General features: G+C 40.7%; 2 protein-coding genes across 4 annotated transcripts in view; one reads left to right on the top strand and one right to left on the bottom strand.

The window, feature by feature from the left end:
* The window catches only part of LOC113021414 (vesicle-fusing ATPase), a 75,094-nt gene that overhangs the window by 34,861 nt on the left and 17,160 nt on the right, over positions 1-23,073 (bottom strand). For 2 of the 3 annotated variants that reach the window (XM_026166060.2, XM_026166061.2), the window contains exon 2: positions 7,736-7,753. The exons of the other annotated variant lie outside the window; for it this stretch is intronic. In XM_026166060.2, coding sequence (XP_026021845.1) covers positions 7,736-7,753 — 18 coding nt within the window. The remainder of the gene's footprint in view (positions 1-7,735; positions 7,754-23,073) is intronic. 3 annotated transcript variants of the gene reach the window in all.
* LOC113021409 (G2/M phase-specific E3 ubiquitin-protein ligase-like) overlaps positions 15,860-23,073 on the top strand; it is a 258,658-nt gene continuing 251,444 nt past the window's right edge. Inside the window, exons 1-2 of the transcript XR_013908678.1 lie at positions 15,860-16,006; positions 16,531-16,646. The gene's annotated coding sequence lies outside the window, so the exon portion shown is untranslated. The remainder of the gene's footprint in view (positions 16,007-16,530; positions 16,647-23,073) is intronic.

Genomic DNA, 23,073 nt, shown 5'->3' with positions numbered 1-23,073 from the left:
TAAGTTTGTGTTTTGGCGTTTTGTCTTTCGGGTGAACCAGTTTCTGTCTGAGTGTGTTGCTGGGTCTGAAATACACTGGGATGTCATGCTTGGAGAAAACTCCTAAGTATTTCTGATACACCGGCTACATAGGGGATGACAATGTTGTTGCGTCTGTCCTTCTTATCCTCCCTCGCTGGTGTCTGGTCTTCTTTTCTGTGCCTCTTTGCTGACTTTAAGAACGCCCATTTAGGATAGCCGCACGTTTTGAGTGCTTCCTTTACATGTGTGTGTTCCTTCTTTTTCCCTTCAGGCTTAGAGGGAACATGTTCTGCCCGGTGGTGTAGGGTCCTGATTACTCCAAGTTTGTGTTCCAGAGGGTGATGGGAGTCAAAGAGGAGGTACTGGTCCGTGTGTGTGGGCTTCCGGTAAACTTCGATGTTGAGTTTGCTGTTCTCTTCAATGTGCACAGCGCAGTCCAGGAAAGGCAAGCAGTCGTCCTTTGTGTCTTCCCTGGTGAACTTGATGTTTTTATCCACAGCGTTAATGTGCGCAGTGAAGGATTCCACTTCTTGCGTCTTGATTTTGACCCAGGTGTCGTCTACATATCTGTACCAGTGGCTGGGTACTCTTCCTTTGAAAGAGCCAAGAGCCTTCCTTTCCACTTCCTCCATGTAAAGGTTGGCTACAATAGGTGACACGGGGGAGCCCATGGCACAGGGATAACTGTTTGCCTTTCCTGGACTGCGCTGTGCACATTGAAGAGAACGGCAACCTCAACATCGAAGTTTACCGGAAGCCCACACACACGGACCAGTACCTCCTCTTTGACTCCCATCACCCTCTGGAACACAAACTTGGAGTAATCAGGACCCTACACCACCGGGCAGAACATGTTCCCTCTAAGCCTGAAGGGAAAAAGAAGGAACACACACATGTAAAGGAAGCACTCAAAACGTGCGGCTATCCTAAATGGGCGTTCTTAAAGTCAGCAAAGAGGCACAGAAAAGAAGACCAGACACCAGCGAGGGAGGATAAGAAGGACAGACGCAACAACATTGTCATCCCCTATGTAGCCGGTGTATCAGAGAAACTCAGGAGAGTTTTCTCCAAGCATGACATCCCAGTGTATTTCAGACCCAGCAACACGCTCAGACAGAAACTGGTTCACCCGAAAGACAAAACACCAAAACACAGACTTAACAATGTGGTGTATGCTGTACAGTGCAGCGAGGAATGCCCGGACCTCTACATTGGAGAGACCAAACAGCCACTTCACAAGCGCATGGCACAACACAGAAGAGCCACCTCCACAGGACAAGACTCAGCTGTCCATCTGCATCTTAAGGTCAAAGGTCACTCTTTCGAGGATGCCAATGTTCACATTTTGGACAGAGAGGACAGATGGTTTGAAAGAGGAGTGAAAGAATCCATCTATGTCCACTGTGAGCGACCATCTTTGAACAGAGGCGGGGTTTACGACACCAACTCTCTGCCATCTATAATCCAGTTTTGAGATCCTTCCCAGACGCCTTAACGCCCACTCACATCCTGGGCCATCTGACCTCAGGAATTCGCATGATAAGGTGGGGCCAGGTTTCACAATGAACACACCCGAAACACTGGCTGATTGGGACCCACACCCAGTTTCACAGCTTGGCTCAGGCGATTAGAGGATCATCAGGGGGTCCTTTTGTCCCTCTGTGGGGGGAAACTCCCACTAGGTTTATATCTGGGACTCTCCACCATTTGACCTTAGAACTGAAGAAGCTTCTCGGATGAGAGGTGAAACGTCTTCAAGCAACTTAAAGAAGTCCAGACGCTTTTCTTTACAAGCTCCTTTGATGACAGGGAGTTGTTAATTTGGCTCATCTGAAAGATTGAAAGCAACCTCAGAGTAAAAACATCTTAAACTGGCGTCTTCATCGTCCATAATTAGTTATATTCCAGTATCATAAATGATAGATAAAAATAAAAGGTACCCCTGACTTATCATCAGCTATACTTTTATGCATCCACATCTGGTATTTATAGTGCAGGAAGTGTAAAGCGGATGCTTTCACAACACAGAGAAAAAGTGAGACTGCTGTGAGTCTTTTCTGGTAAATGAAGCCTGGAACACTTAGTGATGAGTTACCAGCTGCCCTAAATTTCACTGAAATGCTTCATAATTAATGCTCTAGAGATGGAATTCCTTCCACTGCTTGCAACGGCAGATTTAGGAGTCAGGTAAGACTCACTTAAATTTCTGTAACTTGTTTTTACATTCATCACTTTTGCATCTGGTAATTAAGAGATGGTATTAAAAAAAGAGCAGCATGCAGCTCGAGTGTTTAGCCTCCTCATCTGGAAAATAGCTGTCAACAGAAAATTGTTGCACTGGCAAAATTCCATATTCAGATCACTGAGTAACAAAACAATCTTTGCTTTAATCTGTTCTCCAAAATTCTGCCAAATCCAACTTTAATCTCAATGGGATTTAGGTCCAAGCAGAAATATGACCTCAGAGTTAATCGCATATGGATTACAAAGTTTACATGCTCTTTTTGACTCTTTCACGTCCACTAGAAAATATAGACAGGCGACATGTTGCTACAATGGTCCGAGTCCACTTAGAGGGAAGCGTCACTGCAAATCCGAGCTTGTCTAGAGCCACCTTTATCCCATGACAGACTTTTCAACCCTTACTACGATGCATTAGCATGCATTTTTCTTTAGTTTGTCATTTTCTGTATCTGAATGTGTGTAATACTGCAATACTGCACATTCTTTGTGTCTTTAAATGACAGCAACATTATAAAGAGAAAACACATCTTTTAATATTAACTGTTTGTTGCATCTAAAATAAATGAAATGCATCAGATGTAGCACGATACTGGTAGGAGAGGCAAACACTGCAGTGTTGGCACTGTGCCCACATCACCTGCACCTCAGCAAGTCTGAGCAGACAGAGGTGATTCAGAGCAAGACCGCTGTGTCCAAGACCCTTAAAGGGGCATCTCACATCATCAAAATAAATGGCCTCTGCTTGTTTCTAGTCATTTCTATGGTTTGCCGTCATGTTTTAAAACTTACATAGCACCAGTCAGTGTAGCTTTATCGCATACTGTACACTGTAGTGCTCAAATATAAAGAGGTACATGCAGGAAAACCCACAACACACAAAACTGTGCATAGTGACTGTAGTTTTTAATCAAAGCTAATCAAATGTATGTATAAATATTTCTGAGGATTTCTGGTGGTCTGTTGATTTAACGCTACATTTCAATTTACTACTATTTCAAAAGAAATACGAAACACAAACTCTCTCACCTTTACTGATGTTAATAATATAGATAGATTCAATAAATACAAATATTTAAGGCATATAAATTATGCATGATGTTTAAGGCCTCGATAGAAAAAGAAAGCTATGATATTATGGTAGCTCTGGATGAATCTTCCTAGCACTGCCCTACTTGTTGATATAATCTATTCCATTAGTTCAATGGAAAAAAAGGCTTTTCCCCTTTTGATTCAACCAGTGGAAGATGCCGCTGCTATAAATCCACGTGGAACATTTTTTGTTCTATCAAAAACGTTTTAAGTATATTATGAGCTTGTTTATCGACTGTGCTTTCTTCCAGACCCTATGTGGACACAACAACTAAAGCAATGGGAAGTTTGTTTTTTAATTATGCCAAAATAAAAAAAGGAAGTGCTACACTGCTGCAGCTGCAGTTGTAGTTCATAAAACTAAACTCTGAGCTCAAAGATACTGTAAATTTTGTGAAGCCAAGAAGAAAAGACCATTCTCACTCCCGAGGCGTAATATAGAGACCATTTGTCAAGTCCCGAGCCGTTCCTGAGGAACGCAACAGGTGACCTTCCGCGTTCTTATATTATGGATGAAATCCATAGAATGACGCGCCTCGGTAATACACGTTCCAGCCCAGTATTCCAGCCCTAACCATAACCTTAACCAGCACTTTAATGACATTAGAGAGTAAAACAAACGTACATGTGTAGATTCATTCCAAATGGCTCTCATGTTTCCTCATTTTTGCGATCTCGTAATATAGGCATGCGTTGGGTGCCCGGAAGTGTAATATACTGACGATTTGTCACCTAGTGTAAAATGTTACGCTTTGGAAGTGAGAACGTGTCGAGGAGAAACTCGTAGCTGAGTGAAAACCTTTGGTGGGGAAGAAAAAGGAGTTATTATTTATTTCTACAATAACTCAGATGTCCTAACTTGTTCAAATACAGGCGCACTTTACATGCCATATATTTGATGATATAGTATACTGTTTGTAATTTCTTCGATTTTCTTAGATTTCAAAAGATGCTCTTTCAAGTACAAGTAAGCCTAGACTATCCTCACTAGTCCAAATGTGCACAGAGGAAGCATGATGCATTAGAGTTCATTTGCAAATCATCACAGACCAACATCTAACCATGGGGGATCAGAGAAAGCCATTTTCTAGTCAGAAGGAATGAAAATGAATTAACTTTCTGGAGCAGAGTGCAATTGATGACAGATGCGGTAACGCTGATGCTTTTAGCAGTGGCAAAGAAATTGATGCGTGTGATGCTGTAAAAAGCAAAAACACTTGGAACACAAATACTGTACAAGTAGGGGTGGGTTTTGATTATCGATTTATTATTGATTCTCGCTTGGATAACGTGAAATCGATTCATTAAAATCCTGAATAGATTTTTTAATATAAATTTATTTTGGCCAAAACGCCAGAATCTCAGGTTAAACCTCCCAAAATTTCAACAACCACCAAACAGCTAAAACAACACGGATTCTGCACAAAGACATAAACACAAAGCGCGGAGCCGCCGACGCATCAGAATCAGTGAGACTTTCTCACCTGACTGCACGGACACGAGCTGAAAGCCGACAGCTCGCTGATTCTGATGTTTCGGCGGGTCCACGTTTTGTGTTTACGTCGTTTTTGCGCTGATTCTGAAGCTGCAGGTTTTTCTCTCTCCAAACAATATTGAGTAAACCAGCAGCAAAAGAAGATCCAAACTACGCTTCACATAAACATCGTCATGAATTCCCTCTGATTGTTTTGCTTCCACCACGATAAAATCACACTTCATGCACAGCTCTCTCTCTCTCTGTACTTCAAGAACAGTTTGCCGTCTAAAAGCCTGTTTTCTGCATTATTCGCTTGCTTGTTACGCACAAGTCTACGGTTGTTTACAGCCTGTCAGACACTGTTTTTTTTTCTTGTACTTCCGAAAACAAAGCCTCATTTCTGCCGTTCAATACTGAACAAATTTAAACTTTTTAAAATTATGCAAAATTGCAAAATGCTCAGCTGTGTCTGTAATCAAACCTCTGTAACTTTGCTCTGCTTCATGCCGGCAGCATCAGGTAATGTTCATATGTTCATTAATGGTTTTCTTTCGTTTTTGATGTACTGCAGAATATTTTTATAAAATCCCAGGAAAGGAAAACCTTCATGTTTTTCTGTGTTTTATCCTCAGCTACTTTGACACAAAGGCATCTGCTGTGACGCTCACACCTTTGATAAAGTCTGGAAAGTGTCAGCTTCCTTTTTATAGATACAAAAATATGTAAATGTACTGATCTAAATTATAATATTTCTGACTGTCTGAGGCAAAATTTCCCATATTCAAATCGAATTGAATCGAATCGTGGATCGAATCAATTCGGGACCTTGTGAATCGGAATCGAATCGATTCTAGAAATGAGTGACGATACCCAGCCCTGTGTACAAGCTTGCCAGCTGCATCTCATCCAGGCTAACCTAGAAAACATCTTATACACAGTGAATATTAAACAGACTATTTATAACCAAAGGCCATGCCTCTGATCTAATTAATTTTTAAAGGCTGTCTGTCAAACATTTGTGATAAAATTCACTATGATTAGAAGAGGTGAGTGGGTTGTCTTATGCATACTTCAACATATAAAGTGGAGGTAAATGTGGGATGTGTTGGCCACTTGCTTTAGGTGTGATATCTTCAGGAGTTTCCAAGTCTTTTGCCCAAATAATACTAGATAAAGATCATTTTTATATTCAGAAATTGAGCATGCACATATCCAGCATGGTGGCTGAATGTGCTGACATACAAATCGTTGCAACGGTCCAGAACTTTCCATTGAGAGAGAGAGAGAGCAACTGCTAGCCTGTTGTGATTATATTAACATTGTCTGAAAGTTAATTTATGAGTCCATGTATCACATTTCCTCATTGTGTAAGAGTCTGTCTGCATGTAAATTCTCGCCATTTTATTTTTAACCTCATGGCCAAATGATTAAGGTGCATTAGGGGTAGTAGTAAGCTGTCGCTGCAGTACTTCACCGGGGTATTTATGAGTAAAAATGAATCAACTGTGAAAAAACAACTCAGATAATAAGCAGGGTATATCAGGCCATCCTCATTTGGATTTTGCACTGCAGGCTGTTTTTCACAATCCACTAAATCACTCTGATGAAGACCGTGGATGCACATTCGCAAATTTATTTCTTGCTTTGGAGAACATGAATGTCTGCAGGGATCACCAAAGTCATTAGGAGTTATCCAGGAAATTACGACCAGCTAATGATAGCAGGTTCCTTATTCTCTCTGTTCACATTCTGTATCATGAACATCGCAGCAGAAAAATGTGTTTAAGACAAAATATCGAGAGGAAAAAGAAAACTGCCACTCCTGGTGCTTCCCTGCTTCCCTTTGTAAGTGTTCTCAGTTTTACAACATTAAGGCCTACCCAGAAAACTGACAGATGTCCTGAGTATATATAGCTACCATATTCTGATGACTCACCCAGTCTAAAGCGTTTTCAAGCTATAATCCATGTTCATGTATTATTATTATGGTTAACGCATAGCAATGATGTATAAAGCTTTACAAAACACAATACCTTGAAAAGAACCCCTTTTGATGTCCATCTCTAGCACAACCCTTTGTCTTTTAGCTCTTTTGACAGCTACAGTGCATTTCAAGTACATTTTCTAGCTTTTGTACTTTGGCCCAAGGTCAGTGTTTATATTTTATTTTCATCCTTCTGACAGAACAACACAATCAGCAACTGATTTAGTAGAAGTCATACCTCTCACTCATTCATTTCTAACCAACCTGGCCTGGCAGCTACCCAGTCATTCCACGGATGGACAGACTCCAACTTCACCTATGAGTTGGAACAGTAAGAAGAACTTGTTCATATGTAACTACTGAGCTCAACAATATGCTAAGCCTAGGATCATAGTCATTAAAATCTTCTGATGAAATGATACATTAATCATAGCTAAAGCCAAAAACCTCTTCACAAATGTTAAGGAATGCCAACTGTTCACTTTAGGATTTTTGGTGTCAGCAAAGTTAGCTAAGATGCTGTAAAGCTTGGATCCACCTCACAGTATTATATATTTCTGCAAACTATCTGCCTGCTGAATCAAAATGGTAAGTTCCTAATGGAACACATCCATTTTGTTCTGGAGACTTGCAGTTTCACAGGGGAGTTGATTAATGGATGCTCAGGAGCTAGCATTTCCATCCAATCAACATGTGACACCAGCTTGAGTTTGCTGCCAAAGACTCGGTGGTTGCCGGTGGTTGCCTCACATCTCTTGAGGTTCGAGCCAGATATCCAGGCAGCAGCGGGAGGCTGACAGCAGTGACGCAAGCAAGCTATAGAACCGACTCTTCGGTCAGAGAGTGAGCAGAAAATAGCAGATATATCCCACATAAAAGAAGATGGCAGCTCTCTTTGAGAGTTATACACCCATACATACCTTGAAAAATATTACGACCTTGTGGGCGCCAGTGGAGGCAAGCAGAGAGGAAGGACAGAAGACAGCATTTGAGAAGGAGGGGGACTCAGAGCAGCAAGCTGCTGGAGCTAAGGTGTGAAGCTGTGGTGGCTGCAGACAGGTGCACTTAAACTGCATTCACATGTATGGAATGACTCATGCATGTACATATACAGATTACCTGGGGTGGTGAGGGGTTAGAAGTGCATACAAGCCAGAGTTGGGGTTTGCTTAGACTAAAAGACTTAGACTTACAAATGTCTGTAATGTTCTTTGGAACTTTTTCCCAATAAATAAACCCCAAGTCTGGTGGGCTCATGCACAAAATGTTATGCATGTCACAGGACAATATGTCTTCCACACACTGGAGACAAAGTGACAGCTGCAACACTGTGGTGAGAGATGATGGACAGAGAAAGAAGTCAGCCATTTTTCCCCCTGATTTGTGAATATTCATTTATAATGGATGGATTGTGACATGGCATTAATGTAATCATACTGGTAATGAAAACTTTCACTGCAGTGTGTGAAATGACAACAACTTCACATCCAATTTTGTCAATAAACAAGTCAATCACGAGGCAAAATTTTGGAAAATGTAACATCTGAAAATTTGATTAGAATTGCTCCAAAGCAATTGCTTTGTTCTGTTATGGCTGCTAGCATTGTTAGCATCAGTTAGCATTAGCCAGCATGCTCAAACAGACAACATATATCACAGGAAGGGTACCAAAGCCACAAGCAAACAGATTAACAGGTCTTTAACAAGCATCATTTGTCTTCAATTTTGCTCTGTGTCATCAGTAAACCTGTGTTTGCCTCAGTGCTCTGACCCCCCTATGACAGCTCTTTTAACACAGTAGGAACAGCAAAGGGATACAACCTGCACAAAAAACATGTGAATAACTTTAAAGGAAGCAACCTTGCGAGAGTACACAGGATACACAAGATCATTTGATTTCATATCTATCTATCTATCTATCTATCTATCTATCTATCTATCTATCTATCTATCTATCTATCTATCTATCTATCTATCTATCTATCTATCTATCTATCTATCTATCTATCTATCTATCTATCTATCTATCAAAAGCCTTTCAAAGGCTTCATTGTGTTGTCAGTCTCTAACTCTCACTGTGAGACAGAGACAGACAGACTCACTTTGGTCTCAGTAAGTATGCTGAATTTTGGACCTTGCAACTGATTGATTTATCATCATTAAAAGATCAGAAACAGCGACTCAACTCTTATGGGAAGGTTTACCACAAGGTTCAGGAGTGTGTTCATGGGAATCTTTGACTCAAAGTCTCCAAGCTAATTTATCCCAAAGATGTTCTCTCAGGTTGACGTCACATTTCTGTGCAGGTCAGTCAAGTTCTACTAATCCATGTCTGTATGGACCTTGCTTTGTGCAAAGTCCCGAAAGTGGTCCACAAAGCTGGGAGCATGTAATTGTCCAAAATACCTTGGTATGCTGAAGCATTAAGAGTTCCTTTGACTGGAACTAAGGGACAAACCCAACTCTTGAAAAACAACCTTAACCACCCACACCATAATCTCTCCCCCCCCCCCCCCCCCAACCAAACTTTACACTTGGAACAGCTCAATCAAACAAGAATCGTTCTCCTGGCAACTACCAAATCCAGACTTGTCCATCAAATTGTCAGACAGAGAAGCATGATTCGTCACTCGTCAAGTATATAACAGGTATATTTTACTTATATATAATTTTTTTTATAGTATCGGGGCGATCGTGGCTCAAAGAGTTGGCAGTTCGTCTTGTAACTGGAAGGTTGCCAGTTCGAGCCCCGGCTCGGACAGTCTCACTTGTTGTGTCCTTGGGCAAGACACTTCACCTGCTGCAATATGGCAGCCTCGCTTCTGTCAGTCTGCCCCAGGGCAGCTGTGGCTACAACTGTAGCTGCCTCCACCAGTGTGTGAATGTGAGAGTGAATGAATAGTGGAATTCTACAGTGCTTTGAGGGCCCCGAAAAGCGCTATATAAATGCAATCCATTATTATTATTATTATTATTAATTCCCCTCTCGCCTCTGAAGGCAGTCTAGCCTTCAAGCTTGGGTTCTCTACCAGAGGCCTGGGAGTTTGAGGGTCCTGCACAGTATCTTAGCTGTTCCTAGGACTGCACTGTTCTGGACAGAGATCTCTGATGTTGTTCCTGGTATCTGCTGGATCAGGGCAACATCCGAGCTGGCATGACTTCATATTTATCTGTTTTGCTCGTGTCTGCGGTAGGCATGCTTAGCGTGGGGGTACTAGCCTTTGCAGCTGATGTACTCTGGCGTTCTTTCCAGTTTTTCTCACATAATTCTATGAGCAAAGGATCCCAAATCAAATAAAAAGATATAGTATTTTCTACATGACTGCTTCTTGTTGATTGTTATTCAGTTATACTGCTTGAAAAATAATGTTTTGGTGCTGACCGTAGCGGTCTGTTAAATTGCCTTTCATTTTCCTTTGACCATGGAAAGCTCAAACCAAGAATTGGCAGAACACAATGACTTGCCTCAAGGCAACAGGCAAAGTCACTCGTGGGCTCACCTGAACACTACCAGCCATAGCCAAGGCTAAGTTGGTAGGTATGGTTGGTGCAATCGACCCATCAGTTAGAATCAAGCTTATCAAACCACTTGGTAAAATCTGTCCTTGGAATCTCTTGTTTGCACTAGTACAAGACTAGAGACCTTCCAATATTTCGACCTGAAACCATATATATAGATATTAAATGCCAGGAAGGCCTAAACTGTCTCTTCAAAGACGCTAGTATCTGGGGCCTGGATCTCCTCCATACCTGCTTCATACCCTGGGGGACGGGGCTATGGCTCCCCACACTCCCTAGCAGATCGTTACATGGAGAATCCTTTGGAATACAAGCATGCTGATCCACACAGGTGTGCACACAGGTGTACACACAGGTGTTCACAGACGCGGACTACACCTTTCTTGGCTGCTGCCTCAAAGCACATGGTGCGCTGTCTATCTTGCGTGCTGCACAATATCGTTTATTATTTAGTATCTACTGATATCTACTGCTAGCTAGTTTATTGTGATGGTGCTGTTTTTTTTGAAAATAAAATAAATTCATAATTATAATAAAGGTCAATCAAATGGACCAATATGGCAAGGCCATGATGATCCACTTGGTAAAATAAATCCGCTTGGCATCTTTCTTGGCCTTAAGACAACAATTCTGTCAAAAAACGATTTAATATGAAGGCAATGGGCAGAGAGTTACAGGCATAGCTCTAAAGAATGTAGCCTCATGGGCAGTGTAGTCCGTGCTGCAGGGAGAATGGACTGCCATACCCGTTATGTGACTGTGAGTGTGAGGAAGGGAGAAAAAGGACAGTCGAAAAGTACGAGTTGTCACCGAGCAGAAACGGAAGCAGGAAGCATGTAAATATAATAATAACCACTGCAGCCAAACAGAGAGCCTGACGAGCCCAGTTGTAAGTAAGCTATTAAGACTTGACTGTACGCTGTATTTGTGTTTTCCTCTGAAAAAATAAGTTCCATTGGAGCAGCCTTTCAGCGCCTCTCTCTGTCTCTCGCTAGCAAAGTTGACCCAATCAACAAAGTAAAGCTAGTTTTCAGCTACGAGCCCGACACGAACCCGACGTATTAGTCAGAGGTTCCTTTACTACGGTTCGGAGCCGCAGACCTGTTTTATATAAGCGTGAAATAGTTTTCTATACGAGATCGCTGCAAAAAGTGCAATCTTACCTAATGTCCACATACTGTTACTCATTTTATATTAAGATTTAAAAATCTAGTTGGTGTTGGTATGGCGGGTAACCTTCAGTAATAGTAATAAATCACACAGCAATAGTACATTCATGTAGTCATGAAAAGGATGATAATATATTAAGTAATCCAAAGTATTCAGTGTCAAATGACTTTGATTTCACTGCACTTCCCTCATCTAATAACTCTGCATTCACTCCAGCATACATCACAACTGTGACAAAAATTCTTTGTTGACTAATTATTTAATAACCCAGATTTTTCTCCACGTTTTTAATAAAGCCTGAATTAATAATCTGCCTGTGTCTCTCCCATGAGACAACTAGCCAATTGGCTGCCTCCAGGTTCCTTGATTTTTTTATTCAGAAAGCGTTCTTCTCTTTTGGCAATGTGCCGTGGAAGCAGGGAGTGGCTGAATTACTATGCGGTCACTCCCTGCATCTCCCTTTCATTCTAAATATTTTTCTAATCCCAGCATCCCATTAAATTATTCATCCAGTCAGATGTCTTCTCTGGCAGTCGATGGGTAATGAAGCTGCATCTGCAGTGCCCAAGATAGTGACTCATTAGATAGCTTCGCATCTGCTGTTCCCTGTTCCACTTTCCCACTTAGGGTTTTTCTGTACTTATCAAATAGCACATGCGTCTGAGACATTATCATATTTTGTGTCCAAGGGTTCTAACCTCATTGGTCATATCTTTCATCCACATCTTCTAGTTAGCTTATTTTTAAGGAAAATCCAATCTGTGGACTTTAAATTGACTTGTTATTACAGTTTTTTTTCCTTTTCCATTATATGTTGTTCCTCTTTTACGATCATCTAAAAATAATTTCCAAAAGCTGAACAGATGTTGATAATTCTGGTACCCTAAGCAATTTACGTAGTAAATTTAATCCAGATTGATTAATTAGAGAAGTTAGTGTATTTATGTATGTCTGTTCTCTATGATCAAATAATACGATATATACTGTCTATCCCAGCTATCAGAAGGCAAGAGGCAGGGTGCAAAACAGGTAGCTAGTCTATTACAAGGCTTCCATTCTCTCTTATGGCCAATTTAGAATTACCAGCTAGTCTAATATGTCTTTGTAATGTGGGAGATGTCAAAGCATCCAGAGGGAATACACGCTGTGTTCTTCCATTACAAGAACCTAGCCCTAGTTATGATCTTTAATCTTCAGTCTTAATCATTTAAGCGTATCCCTATAAACCTGTCGGTTCAGTAAACAGTACTTCAGAAAAAAAACGTTTGTTACATTTGCTTCCCTGTAAGGGAATCAGATGGATATTTCTTTCCATCCAAGTGAAAGAATCAGTGAAGCCCCACAGTTAATTCCATCAGCCCTGCAAGCATTTTAAACCTTGTGTTTTGGAATTCATAATATATACAATACACTTGCATAAGCTCTCACTAACATGCTGGAAAATCATCTCTGTTGGAAGCAAACAGAGACAGAGGCAGAGACAGATGTCCTCACTTCCACACTCCTGCATACATTTATAAAAATGTTCTCTTATACTTGAACTCAGTCTTAAGGTTGCTCCCATTTGGTGTAATCGATTTATAAAAGATGCTTCAGGTTTTACGTAGGTTTGTCAGCAATACAATACACTGGTTATAGTGGAACATGTTAAAAATGTAATAATAAAACAAAACTTGTCCCACATACCCATCATTATGGTGCAGGAAGTCGTTGCAGCTCTCCTAACACAATATCGCCACATAAACTCTGATATAGGAGGAAAGGAAGTCAAAAAAATTATTTTACACAAACTCTCAGGTTTTCTAGCATCTCCCTCTGCCATTAAAATGGTGTTAAAAACGGACACACTCACGTCTTCAACCCAGCTGTGGTGCAAAAACGACCGGTTGAAGTGCCACAAAAACTGTGTTGTACAAGTATGTGCAAGTATGTGCCATTAGACACCATGCTTTTAAGGTTATAAGAGCTGGGTGCAATAACCTCAATTTTATCTGAATTTAGAAGCAGGAAGTTTCTGGAAACTTCTGCCACTTGTATTGGCAATCTCTGTTTAAGTAATAATAATAATGGAGTGGATTTATATCGCACTTTTCAAGGCACCCAAAGCGCTTTACAATGCCACTATTCATTCACTCTCACATTCACACACTGGTGGAGGCAGCTACGGTTGTAGCCGCAGCTGCCCTGGGGCAGACTGACAGAAGCATGGCTGCCATATCGCGCCATTGGCCCCTCTGGCCAACACCAGTAGGCGGTAGGGTAAAGTGTCTTGCCCAAGGACACAACGACCAGGACAGAGAGCCCGGGGATCGAACAGGCGACCTTCCGGTTATAGATACGCTTCCCAGCCCCCTGAGCCAAGTGAAAGTGAAGGAACATATATTGACAAGTAAATCATCAGCTTTGCTTTGCCTTTACCACAGCAGACCGATACAGTGTCCACATCAACGCTTATGACTCATCAATCCATCTCTTGCTCCTCTCTCCCTTCACTAATGAACAAGACCCTGACATCCTTAAACTTCTTCACTTGGAGCCGTAACTCATTCCTGACCCAGAGTGAGGCTCAACATTTTTCTGGTTGAGGATAACAACCTTAGACTCGAGAACACATCTGCTAAATTGCCCTAGTGCATGCTGGAGGTCACTAGCTGGTGAAGCAAGAAGAACTACATGTCCACATGTACGAAGAACATGAACCTGAGGCCACCGAAGGAGAAATGTTCTCCTACTTGACTGTGCCAAGAAATTGTACCCATAAAAGTTATAAACAGAATTGGTGACAAATGGCAATCCTATGGAGTGTAGCTCTCACTTTACTACCAGCAATGCAAACCAATCTCACTACAGTATTACAGGGACTTTATTGCCAGTATAGGCCAGTCACCATGTCTCCCATAGGATACTCCGAGGTACACGGTCAGTTGCCTTTTCCAAGTCCACAAAACACATGAAGAGTAGTTGGGTAAACTCCCATGCACTTTCTCATAACCTTGAGAGGATTAGTCCAGTGTCCCACAACTAGGACGGAAACTGCTTTGCTCTTCCTGGATCCAAGATTCCACTAGTGGACAGATTATACTGGCATAGAGCTTCCTGGAGAGACCGAGGAGTGTGTTTTCTCTGAAACTTCTTGAAAATGGGGACCAAATCACCTGGTCTGCCAGTGCAGAGGCAATATCCCCAAATTCCACACAGTGCTGCAGAGGTGTGTCATTGAAGACAGCCCTACAACATCCAGAGCACTGTTTCCTGGTGAGGGAACAGTGAATCCCTTCCCTCCCCAAAGACCCGTCAGCATAGAGGTTTTTGACCATTCCAGTGACCTCACCCACAGTGATGGGTGAGTCTAAGCATTTCTCCCTAGACTCAGCTTCCACTACACAAGATGTGTTAGTGGAATTGAGGAGATCATCAAAGCTTCATCCCCTTTCTGAGTCGCCTGACGATATCCCAGAATTGCCTCAAGGCCAACCAGAAGTCCTGCTCACAGTCCTGCTTTAGCTAGTGCTAGGGCTGCCTTTCACTTGGCCTGTCTACAAGAGTCCCACAAGCCAGCCAAGTTTGATAGGGCTCCTTTAGCTTTATAGTTCTCTTCATCTCTGGCATCCACCATCTGTTTCAGGTATTAGCACTACAACAGGCACCAACCACCTTGCAGCCACAGCACCTTGGTTTGGAACAAAGTCCACTTGGACTCAATGTTTCCAGCCACCCTTAAGCTACTTTGAAGCTCTGCTGATGGTGGAATATGAAACTCTTGCAGACCAGGGCCTTCTCCAGATGCTCCCAACTCACCCTAACCACATGTTTGGATACACCAAGTCTGTTCAGCATCCTCCCTTGTTACCTGACCCAACTCACAACCAGGTGCTGATCAGCTGACAGCTCTGATCCTCTTTTCACCCAAGTGCCCAAGACATACAGCTACAGGTCTGATGATTGCTAGACTCTTCATCAACCTGTGACCTGGGGTGTTATGGTGAAAAGTGGACTTGTGTACAGCCTTATACTCAAACATGGTATTTGTTGTTGCCCATTCAAACATTTACGTCTCTCCTTCAGCAATTTAAAACTATATCTCTTATAAAACCTATAAGAGATATAGTTTTGATACACTATTATAGCAAATTATACCTTGTAAAACTTTTCCTTACTGTGTACCAAACTTGGGGTTGTTTGGGGTGTGGGGGCCTGTAACCCCTATAGACATGGTTACTAGTATTTTCTTGTTTTTACCTGGTATTATTATTTCCGACACCCCTTGAACACACTTTGATTTTCCGTAGTTCAGTGAATGCAACAAAAGCACGTTGCTGCATTAAGCTAGGCAAAACGGAGCAAGACACCAAGCTACACAGTGAGTCTTTTGGTATAAAATAAGTGTTATAAAGTATTTTCAACAGTCTCTAACTTAAAGTTATGTACTTTTCAGAGGCCTTTATGTGTTTTACTCTCGACCAAAACCAGGCAGAGCGTGTATTTGTTTCTTGGGAATTCCGGTGAGTTACTAGAGATGATAAGTTAGCAGGAAAACTTATGCTAATTTTACATGTGGTAAACACTGCAACAGTGCGAATTCCGTATTGTCTAAAAAAAGCTAAAACCAGTCGGAGTACTTGAATCGTGTGTGAAATGGAATGTCGTATTTTATTTTATTGTCTATTTGATTGGGCATCTTCACAAATGTGTAAAACTAATGCAGGATGCACTTCTCTTTTAGCCATAAATGTTGTCCAGTGCCTTTTCTGCACTTTGTCATTTCAGTTATAGGTTAATACATGTAAATAAGTTATTTAAAACTAGTTACGTTACAAACATTTCATGATGTGATTACATATGCCTTAAAAAGGGGTATTTAAATACAATTGATTGTAATGCTGTAAAGCAATACAAATGGAATTCATAGAGACAGAACAATGTTAAAACAACAGTGTACTTGATTTTGAAAACTTTATGAGATCTCATTTTATTTAGAAAAACTGTTAAGAACTATTTTGTTTATTGCTCTGTACTGTATGTGCAGACTGGTTTTTTGTGATCCTGGATCTGAAGTGGTTCTGGATATGGATGGCGAGCCAGACCCTGTGAAAACTCTTGGCGAATCCAAAAGCAGTGTGGCCAGCTGTTCTGGATGCAGGAGTAGAGCTACAGTCTGAATTACTTCGAATCGCAGGATTTCAGATAAGCAAGAGCAAAAACTGCTTACTTCATACGGATTGTTTCTCTGGGAAACTATTGAACTCCCAATATCCTGCTCATCAGGAGTCAGGTCTAAAGAGACTACTTATTTTATTTTATTTTGTTGTTATTTTCAAAAGAGCGCTCTTCTCTGTTGATCTTCTGTTAATTTTCTATGCTGTTTACATTGGATTATTGCACCACTGTAACATTGTAATAAATCTGCCGGCTGTTCAACACTCAATTCTCTCAAATTTATTTTACTCCTCTCGAATCTAGTCTATAAGTTTAACCCTACTATACTAAGCAGGTGTTACAGGGCCTATCCCTCTTATTATAGTACAAAGAGCTGGGTCCACCTGAACCAGTCCTCAAACTGGTGCATCACAAACCCAACACAGTTACAGATACACTCACAACTCATTGTTTCTAAAGTTCATTAAATTCCATCACAGGTTTGGACTCACTGATCCTACGTGGACAAAATTGATTTTTAATCACACTTTGGTAAACAATTATATTGATTATTACAGATAATAATGAACCCTTAGTAATGCTGCAGTTTATGTCTGTGTCATTAGTGTGTTTAAAGAATGTGCTAAAAATTATTATATACAGATAAGACAAATGAGAGTGTTACCCTTTGATGCCTGATGATGGTAACTAGTTTCAGTCTGGACACACCTTTACAATGGCTACTCACATTTCAAGGAATAACAGAACAATGGCATAAGCACAGAATGGATAATAAGAGTTAAATATTCCAGCAGTTACTGCAGTGCAATTATTTTTTTCAGTTCATCCTGGGTATACTTGTCAACCTGCGCATTTCCAGGTGTGTATGCCCCAGGACAGCTGTGGCTACAACTGTGGTTTGCCTTCACCAGTGTGTGAATGTGAGAGTGAATGAATAGTGGAATTGTAAAGCGATTTGGGTGGGTGGGTAGAAAAGCGCTATATAAATGCAATCCATTATTATTATTATTATTATTATTATTATTATTATTAGTGTATGTATGTGTTTCTCACTGTTTGCACTGTTGTGCATCCATTTATCAGCTGTGTGCTTTAATGTGAGTATCTGTGTGTTGCTGTGTTGGCTGCCCAACAGCAGAAAGCAGCTATCTAAATATAGCTGCAGCTCAGGGCTCACAGAGGAAGGCCCTTCACACATCCAGGGATTAACCATTACTCTGTCTGACTCACACAAAGACACGCACTTAGACACTCCCACTCTAAACACAAACGTACAAGTATTTGATGCACACACAGTATGCATAGAGAAGACATACACATAAGTGGCTGTCACACTGAAGGACTGACGTTAAGTAATTTTATAATTTAGTTAATTAATATGTAGATAAAATGAAAAATATTCCAATAATGAATATCTACGAGGACCAAAATAAAAGTGCTAACAGAAATGAATGTTAAAAATTAGGTTTATAAAAAACAGAAGACCATCTTTTCCTCTTTACGTCAACAGTGTAATAGATTACACTCAAGGTTAATTTGAACAAACGAGGGCTATATATTAAATTAATGTTTTTAAAATTGATGATCTAGAAGGTACGGCAATAGCAAGGAAGAATGGCAACATCAGGTAGTAGTGAGAAACATCTGGACAACACCTTGGCATATTTAGTAATGCTAGAAGGAAAATACATCTATCAGTTCTTTGGCTTTACATGTGTATCAGGACATAATAAAAATAATTTGGTCTTAAAATGATTTAGATACATCAGATGAAAAACTGCAGATGACTAATTACTCAGTCTAATAATTTAATATTTAATATAAACTAAGTCAAACACTGATAGAAATTCAATTGTCCATTTGCTGCTGTGCTTGTCCAGCTGCATGACCCAATTTTAGCCAAGCTTTAGATGTCAGACAGATGGGCTCACATTTGACTCTAGAATACTTTGGAGTCTTGTGACTGCAAAACAAGCCCAAATCATCACCCCTCCACCGTGATTGAGAGTTATGATGAGGTGTTTGAATTCATGCTACTGTACATTATGGCCAAAAATTCAGTTGAATTTAATTTTTATTTATATTGCGCCAAATCACAACAACAGTTGCCTCAAGGTACTTAAGCTAGTAATAATAATACAGAGAAAACCCCAATAATCAGATGACCCCCTTTGAACAAACACTTGGCAACAGTGGGAAGGAAAACAGGAAGAGATCTCTGGCAGAACCAGAACCTAATTCCTATAGAACAGTAAAGGTTTACTTAGTTTTTACACACACTGTTAAATAAATAATGACACCCCCATCACCCTCCTCCCCCTCCCTTTCTCCCTCCTCCCCACACCTGAAATTCACTGAAGAGATGATGGAGCGGGTCAATGCTGGGCTCAGATCTACCCCCCGGCCCAATCCCTCTTTGTCCCCCATAAACCCCCCACCAAAGCAGCCAAAGGTTCGCCACCGAGCCCCACCCTCAACAGAGCAATCGAAGTCACATTGCCCAGCCTCGCCCCCCTTAGTTCCTCCTTACCACCTTCATGCTTTGTCTCCGCAGTCTGATGCGTGATGTGTGGAGGGTCCAGGCTGCGAGGATTATGGCAGTGGTGACTTTTCCCAGGAGAAGCTGGGACCCTGTTTACTAGAAGGTTTTAAAATTTCTGTACTTTTAGGTGACAGAAGGAGACATGTGGCCTGGTCAAAACACAGAGAGCTGCACTCTAAAAGATCTTTAAATATAGTAAACATACCTTGTGTGCCACAGACTGCTCCCAAACATGAGGGGACAAGTAATGCCTCTAAAACACTTAAGTTGGCTTTATTAAACGTTAGATCTTTAGCTGGGAAAACATTTTTAATTAATGATTTAATCACTGAGCACAGCCTTGATTTTATGTTTTTAACTGAAACTTGGTTGGACCAAAATAACAGTGGAGCTGTTCTCATCGAGACGACCCCTCCTAACTACAGTTTTATCAGTGAGGCCAGGGTGAGCAGGAGAGGAGGAGGGGTTGCTGTCTTATTTAATGAATCATTTCAATGTAAGCAGCTATCTCCTGGAAGTTTTCAGTCTTTTGAATATGTGGCTTTACAGCTGAAGGCCCCATCCAAAGTTGTGTTTCTTAATGTTTACAGGCCTCCCAAATACTGCACAGACTTTTTTAATGACCTCAGTGAACTGCTGTCTGTGATCTGTGTTGATTTCGACTGTGTAATTATTGTTGGGGATTTTAACATCCATGTGGACAACCCTCAGGACAAAGGGACTAAAGACCTGAGTAACACTCTGGGCAACTTTGGGCTGACTCAGCATGTAACAGAGGCCACACATAATAGAGGACACACTCTCGACCTACTGATCTCCAAGAGCCTGAGCATTTCAAACATTACTGTGTCTGATGTGGGCTTATCTGATCATTACTGTGTTTTCTTTGAAAGTAAAATCTCAGCCCACACAAATATATCAACAGCAGTGATCACAAAACGGTGTATAACTGAAGACAGTAGTGAGATCTTTAACCAGGTCTTCCCATTAACACCTGACCTGTCCAAAGGTTCAGTCAATGAGCTCGTCAATAGCTTTAATGCAAAAATGTTAAATGTAATGGATACTATTGCCCCCATTAAGGTGAAGGTTATCTCTGGAAGGAAAAAGTCTCCATGGAGAAACTCCACACTGGTGAAAAATGAAAAAAGAGAGTGTAGGAAAGCTGAGCGCAGATGGAGAAAAACAAACCTCCAGGTTCATTATGACATTTATAAAGAGAAACTTCACAATTATAATTTACAGCTGAGGAGTGCAAGGAGGTCCTACTTCTCTGACATCATCACTAAAAACAGCCATAATGCTCGGGTCTTATTTTCTACAGTTGACAGGCTAACAAACCCTCCTGTGCCAGTGGCAGCTGAACTTCATTCAACCATGGCCTGCAATGACTTTGCCAAATTCTTCACAGACAAAATCCAAAAGATTAGACAAGCAGTTGGTACATCAACAGCAGATCCAGGATATGTACTGTGTCCACCGAAAAACTGTTTAAACACCATGAAACAGTTTCAACCTATTAACAGCAAAGACCTGGAGGACATCTTAGGTCAACTGAACTCCTCCTCTTGCTGTTTAGATGTCCTGCCAACAAGTTTTTTCAAAAAGGTCTCAAAGACTTTAGAGTCAGACCTGTTACAGATCGTCAACTTTTCTTTATTATCAGGTGTGTTTCCAGAATCACTAAAAACTGCTGTAATCAAACCTATACTGAAAAAGGACAATCTTGACAAGACACAAATGAAAAACTACAGGCCGATCTCAAATCTCCCGTTTTTAAGTAAGATCATTGAAAAAGCAGTTTCTCAACAGCTCAGTTACTTCTTAAAACAGAATAACTGCTATGATGCCTTCCAGTCAGGTTTTAGACAGAACCACAGCACTGAAACCGCTCTGACCAAAGTGTTTAATGACATATGTCTGAACACAGACAGTGGAAAAATGTCAGTCCTAGTTTTACTGGATCTCAGTGCAGCATTTGATACAGTTGACCACAACATATTACTCAAACGACTGGAGAACTGGGCAGGTCTTTCAGGAACTGTACTAAACTGGTTCAAAACATACTTAGAAAACAGGAAATACTTTGTATCAATAGGTAACTTCACATCTGAGCAGACAAGTATCACATGTGGAGTTCCCCAAGGTTCCATCTTGGGACCCCCTCTGTTTAACATTTACATGCTCCCACTGGCACAGATTATAAAGAACAACAAAATAAACTACCACAGCTATGCAGATGACACACAAATATATATCACAATGTCACCAGGAGACCGAGGCCCTGTACAGGCTCTTGGTAAATGCATTGAGGAAATTAATGACTGGTTGTGCCACAATTTTCTCCAGCTAAACAAAAACAAAACTGAGGTAATAGTCTTTGGCGCCAAAGAAAAACGATTACAGGTCACCAGAGAACTTCAATCTATACATCTAAAAACCACAAACCAGGCGAGAAATTTGGGTGTAGTGATGGATGCAGACCTAAACTTAGAAAAACACATTAAGACAATAACAAAATCAGCTTACTATCACCTCAAGAATATTTCAAGGATAAAAGATCTGATGTCTCAACTAGAGATGGCACGATACCACTTTTTTATGTCCGATACCGATACCGATATCATAAATTTGGATATCTGCCGATACCGATATGAATCCGATATAGTGTTTTTTAATCAACAAAACTGGTTTTTTTTTTAAATATCTTGCTGCATTTTGTATAAGTTCATACTCAAGTTTAAAACAACAACTACACTAAAGCTATTCTGTTATACCTGTATGCAAAAAAAAAATAAAATTTCATAGTTCAGCAATACTGATCAATCTAATAAACTTAAACCTACACCATCCTCCCTATTCTGGTATTTTAAAGAGTACTTAGCGTAAATATTAAGCAACCTAACTAATAGGGTTCCAACTCCCAGCAACAACAAAAATAAATAAATAAAAAATAGGGAACCACCCCTCACGCTCCACCTCATGATGCTTAATCGACGTAATCAACCTTAATTTGATGCAGTGTGAAAAAAAAAAAGCACAGAAATCAATTATTTTTCAAGAAATATTAAATAGATTCAACATCTTTCTTCAACAAAATTGCAGACTGCACAGATGGTACCTTCCCAAAGGAAAAAGTACTATAGCTTACTAGGGTATATATATTAGACTTAATAGTCACTATATACAGTAATTGACTTCTATTCATTTTACATCAAATTAAAACTTTGGGTGTCAGATAATTATTTATTAAAAGCTCGACATTTTAAATGAGAATAAGAAAGAAAAGTATGTCTTTGTGCCCCCTTTTCCCAGTTAATGCCCTATCGGCCCCCCTGGCTAAACTTTGCTAGATCCGCCCCTGCACAGTTACCAGCCGTCAGCTACGTAGAAAAAGATCCTCGAGTAGAAAGTAATATTAAATAAATTCTAACAACAGCTGATCAAGCTTAAACGTGCTGCTGTTGTTCAGCCGCTGGTTTCCTCTTTCTGGTGCAAAGTGGGCCAAAAGCAAACAAGAGAGACGGACTCGCGACAGAAAAGCCGATCAGCTGATCGTTAAGCAGTTTCATGATTGAAGTAGCAGCAAGAAGAGGCAGTCGCTAGTTAAGCTTAACGCAGGAATGCTTTACATTCAGAGATGGACTTACACACTTGCTTTACTTCTCTCGGGATAACTTTGTCGGAGATGAAATGCCGGGTTGCTAGCGAAGCTCCAAATGCTATCCAGACCACCGACAGGTCCCGCATGCCACAGCCGCTCTATCACGTGATGCATACTGCTCCGACTGCTAACGTTCTGAGGTGAGTTACGGCGTGTTGCAAGTTTTGTGAGGTGCTTTCGTGATATTTAATGGATCGGATTACATT

This window comes from Astatotilapia calliptera, chromosome 4, assembly GCF_964374335.1.
Source record: "Astatotilapia calliptera chromosome 4, fAstCal68.1, whole genome shotgun sequence".
Taxonomy (NCBI): Eukaryota; Metazoa; Chordata; class Actinopteri; order Cichliformes; family Cichlidae; genus Astatotilapia; species Astatotilapia calliptera.
The sequence above is the reverse complement of the archived record's forward strand: the minus strand, read 5'-3'. Positions and strand labels throughout refer to the sequence as shown.